The sequence below is a fragment of the Otolemur garnettii genome, unplaced genomic scaffold (genome assembly GCF_000181295.1).
Source record: "Otolemur garnettii isolate 467f Iridium unplaced genomic scaffold, OtoGar3 scaffold00022, whole genome shotgun sequence".
Taxonomy (NCBI): Eukaryota; Metazoa; Chordata; class Mammalia; order Primates; family Galagidae; genus Otolemur; species Otolemur garnettii.
Genome location: NW_003852417.1, coordinates 3864570 through 3871501, shown reverse-complemented (window position 1 = coordinate 3871501; position 6932 = coordinate 3864570). Strand labels below are relative to the sequence as shown.

Sequence of the window (6932 nt, the reverse complement as noted above, 5' to 3'; positions counted from 1 at the left end):
GCGGGCCGGTGGGACTGCTAGGTGGCTGGCGGCGACCATGGCAGCGGCTTGGCGGCGTTCGTAGTTGCTCCAGCCTGGGCTTCAGCCTCCCGGGGCCCCAGAGGGCGGGGCGGTCCGGGCCGCGGCGGTGGCGGCGCCACTTCTGCGCTCCCGCCCGGGGAGTCCTGCGGGAGCTCGCGGCTGACCAGAGAGCCGGCGGCGCGAATCTGACTGAGGGGCGGGGACGCCGTCTGCTCCTCGCCGCTCCCGGCCGGGCCGGGCCGGGCGGGGAGGGCCCCTTGGAGCAACCCCTGGGTCCCGGACCGGCGCGGAGACCCGAATCCGGAGCTAGAGGCGGGCGGTGGGCCTGAGTAGAGCCCCGCCCGGAGCCGGTGGTTCGGGGGCGCTGCTAGGCCCCGAGGCTCCGGACCCCAGCGCGAGGAGCCGGAGTGCGGGCCCAGCGGTGGCGGCATGAGCCGGCCCCCGCCGACGGGGAAAATGCCCGGCGCCCCCGAGACCGTGCCGGGGGACGGGGCCGGCGGGGGTCGCCAGAAGAAGCTGGAGGCGATGATCCGAGACCCTCGCTCCCCCATCAACGTGGAGAGCTTGCTGGTAGGTGGCCGGGCCTGGGAGCCCTCCTTGCTCTTGCTCATACCTCTCAGATCACCCCTCTGTGCCCATCCATCCGTGGGGAGTGGGAGGTCTCGCCCCACCCGCCCAGCTTCCGGCAGCCGTGGCCGGAGACGGAACGCTTCTGCCACTTAATTCCAAGAGTAGTGACCTGCCTTTGATTCCTCCTTTCTACCTCTACCTTCTACCTCCTGCTGCAGCTGGTGTCATCCCTTGGAGCACTGGGAGGAAACACCTCTCTTCGCGTTCCGCCTACCCACTCTATTTGGGGAGGTAGGGTGGAGGACGGGCCATTCTTCATCCCCCAGACCAGCTAACTTGAAAGAGTGTCGCGCTGCGTGGGGGTGCGAGCAAGGGAGAAAGAAACCTGATGGTGTCTCTATTGGAAGTACCCACCTGGGACACGTGACAAAGAGCTGCCGTCACTCTCCTTTTAGTTTGAAATCTTGGAACCCGTAGCTAAAGTTCTGTTGCTTTTAATTGTCTTTGAACATTCCATAGTTGCAATTTAGTACATTTTAATTTCTGTAAATTTAATTTCTTGAGATTATTGCGCCAGAGCCAAAAAAAAATCAGTCTGAATCTTAGAGTGGAATAAATCTCTCCCCTTCATTGTATCTCTTTACAAAGAAGGCCTTTGAAATCCAAATTAATAGCCAAGTAAAGGCTGCTAATTGGCTCTTGATTAAGAAAGGAACATGTTTTACAAATTAGAAGTGCTTGGTAGAATGCTGGCTTATTCCTTATTTTTGTTAGGACTGACAGTTGTGTTCCGCAGACACATTACTGGGCATTTATGGGAAAAGGTGGTGTGGATTTCTACTTTGAGGTGTAGAAGAAAGCAAAAAAGATACTATGGATATTAAATTATCTGCAAGACTTGAATTAGGGTGAGTGATCCTTAGATCCTTTAGACACCCTGTGCCAGAATGCAGATGTTCAGTTCTTTCCCTGCTGAGATAAACCTAGTGACTATGCGAAGAGAAAAAATGCCTCTCCTCCCTTTCCAGGGGCTGACTGAATTTTCTTCGGAGGTTGTTGGTTACCCTTTGAGGTTTCAGGAATCTTTTGCAGAGTGACTCAGTCCTGTTTGGCCAGAATGCAGGAACTGACTGAAGAGTGTCTTTCTGTGCAGTGCACAGAATGCAGTGATGTACTGTGTTGTATCACACGTGCTTGGCATTTTCCTGTACTGATTTTCGGGTTAGTGTGTTCTTCCTATGTTCTCACGGAAGCATGACATCCTGGATAGTTTTTACAAGTCTTTAACTGGGAGTAAATTTGGTTGCACGGAGGGCATAGCTTTTCTTAGGCTAAAGTAGAGATTCTGGGCTGCACTCCCAGCATTTTCACTTTGGTATTTTCCTAGCAAAACTTTGACCTAAGGCCAGGAAGTTTGGTTAAAAATAGTACAGCAAAAGTCAAGTATTCATCAGGTTCATATTCAATTCTAGACAGATATTTTTTATACTTCTTCAACACTTGGGTCTTTAGTGATATTATAATCATTAGGGTTATTCTCAGCTTGAACCTGAGGTATTTATACATGTAGCATGATCATATATTTTGTTTTATTGAGGTATTTTCTAAATTATTAAAATGAATGCTGTTTTAAAAAATGAAGCATTTCACATTTACATTAAATAATTTAGTCCATATGAGAGTTGACATCGCTTGCTACTGACTAGATAGACTGTTATTGCTGCTTTTAGTTAAGTATTATGGTTCTGAGGTGCAGTGGATCTTACCAACCCAAAAAGTGTTTACTCCTTGGAGCAAAATATCTGGTGCCCCTGTTAAAATTGATAAACTGAAAACTTAAAAAAAAAACATTGTTATAATATTAAAGCATGTACATTTAATTGTATGAAACATTAGAGCAAGCCAATGTTTTAGTTGTGGTCATATAGATAACATAAAATTTACCATTTTAAATCATTTCTAAGTGTACAGTTCAATGGCATTAAATACATTGACATTGTTGCCCAATGATTACCACTATCCATCTCCAGAACCTTTTCATCTTTCCAAACTGAAACTCTGCAAATTAATCTTTAAAAGAATAATGTTATACAAACTTTTATTTCCTGAAATACTGATGAAATAATGGCTGGTATCACTTCAAAGGTTTGAAACCTTAACCAAAATTACCTTGCATTTTACAATTGATTGTTGTTTTAATGCATGTGGTGTTTCTTTTGGTTTTGCTATAGAAAAATATTTTGACTTTGGCAGTGCCTGTGTCTCAGTGGGTAGGGTGCCGGCCCCATATACCGAGGGTGGTGGGGTTCAAACCCTCCTTGGCCAAACTGCAACAAAAACTAGCTGCGTGTTGTGGTGGTCCTCTGTAGTCCCAGCTACTCGGGAGGCTGAGGCAAGAGAATTGTGTGAGCCCAGGAGTTGAAGGTTGCTGTGAGCTGTGACACGAAGGCACTCTACTGAGGGCAACAAAATGAGACTCTGTCTCTAAAAAAAAAGAAAGAAAAGAAAGAAAAGAAAAATATTTTGACTTTAACAGAGAAGACTTAAAGGAATATAATTTAATATAAACACAGCCATGTACCTTGTTACTTCATTCAGGGGCTCAGAAAGTACCATTGAAAATTGTATATTTCCTAAAGTGACGGAAGTATGAAGTATACCAAAAGTTGCTGTATAATGTTTTTGGTAGTTTGAGCGTACATGGTAAAATAAAACTCTGCTTATAGGAAAAACAGTTATGTGAGATAATGTGTAAAGTAGTTTGAGCCTACATGGTAAAGTAAAACTCTTGCTTATAGGAAAAACAGTTATGTGAGATAGTGTGTAAAGTGCTTAGCTCAGAGCTTAGTAGTAGTACTCATTAAATTTAGTTCACCTCTATGTGCAATTAGCATATTTTTAAAGTTAATAGCTTTAAATTTCCTTTTTAAAGGGAAAATGTTTTTTTGTTTGTTGTTTTTGAGACAGAGTCTCACTATTGTCGACAATGTAAACTGGTATAGTCTTTCTTTCTTTTTTTTCAAGACAGAGTCTCACTTTGTTGCTTGTAGAATGCTGTGGCACTTAGCTCACAGCAACCTCAACTCTTGCTTGGGCTTACTTAAGCAATTCTCTTGCCTCAGCCACCCCAAGTCATTGTTGTTTGGCAGGCCAAATAGCTAGGACTACAGGTGCCCCCCACAATACCCAGCTATTTTCTTGTTGCAGTTGTCATTTGTTTGTTGTTTAGCTGACCAGGGCTGGGTTTGAACCTGCCAGCCTTGGTGCATGTGGCTGGTGCCCTAACCACTGTGCTAATGGTGCTCAACCGGGAAAATGGTTTTATTTGCAACTATTTCTTGCTACATAGTTTTTAGTGAGTAGCATTATCTTTTGAGTTTTCTGCTAGAAAAATTCTAGCAATCATCAAGCATAAAGCTAGATTCCAAAACAGTATTATTAGCGTACAGATTACATTGTCTTGTTTCTTTGCAAAAGATCATTGCTTTATATGATAGGTCCTTAAATTAGTCTGAAAAGAATAAATATATATTTTTGGGAGCTGCAGATTGTGAACTGCTTGGTATTAACTTAAGAATAGAATTATGAGAGAGGTTTGGTTCTGTGATGACTTTTTTTGGGGAGGAGAGTCATCCTGTGATAGCCTTTTGTAGTGTTTGAAATCATTGGGTATATACTGTATTTCGTTGTCAAGACTCAGCTTCTCAAATTGCTTACCTATTTTGGTAAAAAGAATTAAGTTTATTTGGAGTGTTACACTGAAAAGATGTCTTTCTAAAAGTCTGTGCTTTGGAATTTTGATTTATTTTACCCTTTCAAAGAGTAAGCAGTCATAGTAACCTGTAGTACTTAGGTTTGGGTGAACTGTCACTTATGACTTGTGTGGATGGGCAAAGGTGGTTAAAAATTCCTTCATAATTTTTTTGTTGTGTGGTTAACATGATTGATTTCATTATATCCAACTTGCTGCTGGTTATTTGCCTGATTAAAATAAAATTGTATGCATATTTTTTCCAACTGTGATAATTGAGTATATTGTAAATATCCATCTATTAATACATCTTTTATTTTTGAGTCATTTACAACAAATTGGAGATATTAGTATACTTCTCTTTTAAACACTTAAGCATTCAGTGTATAATGTTGAACTCTACTAAAGTTTAATTTTTTTTAAAGATTAAATTTATGTGCAATGAAATGCACAAATCATAAATGTACCATGGATGAGTTTTGACAAATGCACACATCTGAGCAATGCAAATCCTTATCAAAATATAGACCATTATTATTATTACCAACTCAGAATTGTCCCTCACATGTCTTTTAAGCTAATTCTGTACCCCTCATGATTTTATTATTATTATTTTTTTTTGCACTAGAGATTACTTTTGTCTCTTCTAGAACTTCATACAAATGGAATCATATATACCTTTTTTTGGTCTAGGTTCTTTAGCTTGGCACAGTCTTGGAGATTCATTCATATTGTGTCAGTAGTTTATTTTTTAATGCTGAGTTTTATTCTTCAGTATGTAGATGTATAAACCACAGTTAGTTTAGCCATCTCCTGCTGATGAACACCTGAACTATTTTCAGTTATTCTTTTTAGAAGTATAGTTGTCCCTTGGTGTCTGCAGGGGATTGGTTCCAGGACACTTTTCTCACTTACTCTTCCCCAAACCAAAATCCAAGTATGTTCAAATCCTTTATTTAAAAGGGATAATGTAACAAGTAGTATTTGCATATAAAGTACACACATCCTCATATGTACTTTAAATTGGCAGCCCCTCACTACCAGCATTAGTCCCAACCAGCAGGAGGTGAGGGAGAGAAGCTTCATGTGTATTTATATCTGCTCCCTCATCACTGGCATAACTGGTTGAGCTCTGCCTCCTGTCAGAGGCATTGGCATTTGATTCTCTTAGGACTGCAAACCCTACTTGTAAAATGGATATAAGAGGGATCTAGGTTGAGTGCTCCTTATGAGAATCTAATGCCTGATGATCTGAGGTGGAGATGTGATGTCCTTGAATCATCTTGAAACCATATGGTCCCACCCTCTACTGTAGTCTGTGGAAAAATTATTTTTCATGAAAACAGTTCCTGGTACCCAGAAGGTTGGGAACTGATACTTTAAATCATGTCTAGATTACTTATAATACCTGATAGAATCTAAATGCTGCGTAAATAGTTATACTGTATTGGTTTTTAATTTATATTATTTGTATTTATACTTGTAATATTATATACAAGTATTTGTACGTAAATATTGCTATTTATGGTTTTTTTCCCCAAATACAGTAGTTTCAATCTGCGGTTTGTTGAATCTAAGGATATAGAGGGCTGTTTGTAGTACATGTGTGTACTTTTGCTCTTAATACAGCTGCTATGAACAATCCATATTAAGACTTTATGAAGACATTTTCATTTTTCTTGGGTAAATTAAATAAATACCTTGTGGTAAGATTATCAGGTTATAGGGCAGATATATGTTTATTTTTAAGAAACTGCCAGGACTTTTTTCAAAATAGTTGTACTATTTTAACACTCCTACCAACAATGTATGAGAGTTCCAGTTGTTTCATTGTCTTCCTGAACATTCAGTCCTTAAAATTTTAGCTATTCTCTGGATAGATAGGGATATCTCATTGTGATTTTAATTTTCATTTTCCTGTTGATTAATGATGTACTTTTGCATGCACTTACTGGCCATTTGTGTATCTTTCTTGGAGAACCATCTGTTCAGAGCATCTTATCTCCATTTTTACCCATTTTAAAAAATTGGGTCATTTATTTCTTTCTATATATTTATTATTGAATTGTAAAAGTTCTTTATATATCTTAGATACATATTATATAAAGAGTTCTATATACATATAAAGAAAACTATTTGTCAAATATGTTTAGTGAATATTTTCTCCCAGTCTATGATATCTCTATTTTTTTAATCATTTTTTTAATGGTTGCTGCTTTGTCTTCCCAAGTAATTATTGCCTGTCCCTAAGTCACAAAGATATTCTCCTTCGCTTCCTTACAGAAGCTTTATGGTTTGATTAAAAACTCCTTTTCTTTTCTCACATTACTTTGGCATCTTTGTTAAGAATCAGTTTACTGATAGGTGAACTTTTTATTTGCAGTTTTATTATATTACAGACTACATTAAATCCTCAGTTATGGTTCTGTTCAACCCAAGCTCTGTCTTAAAGTCATTTCTTTTACTCCATACTGAACCTCAGGGTCAAAGCATTCTATAATAGATGTACTGTTATTTGACAATGTGAGTGTTACTCTCTTGGCATTATTATTATTATTATTGCTTAATATTTCAGTGCAGCAGTCGTCGT

General features: G+C 39.7%; 1 protein-coding gene across 2 annotated transcripts in view; it reads left to right on the top strand.

Annotated features, from left to right (window-relative positions):
• The first annotated feature begins 8 nt into the window (after positions 1-8).
• The window catches only part of ROCK2 (Rho associated coiled-coil containing protein kinase 2), a 163605-nt gene continuing 156681 nt past the window's right edge, over positions 9-6932 (top strand). The window contains exon 1 of one of the 2 annotated variants that reach the window (XM_023511840.1): positions 9-591. In XM_023511840.1, coding sequence (XP_023367608.1) covers positions 451-591 — 141 coding nt within the window. In that variant the 5' untranslated portion in view covers positions 9-450. The remainder of the gene's footprint in view (positions 592-6932) is intronic. The other variant, XM_003787398.3, reaches the window with a different exon arrangement.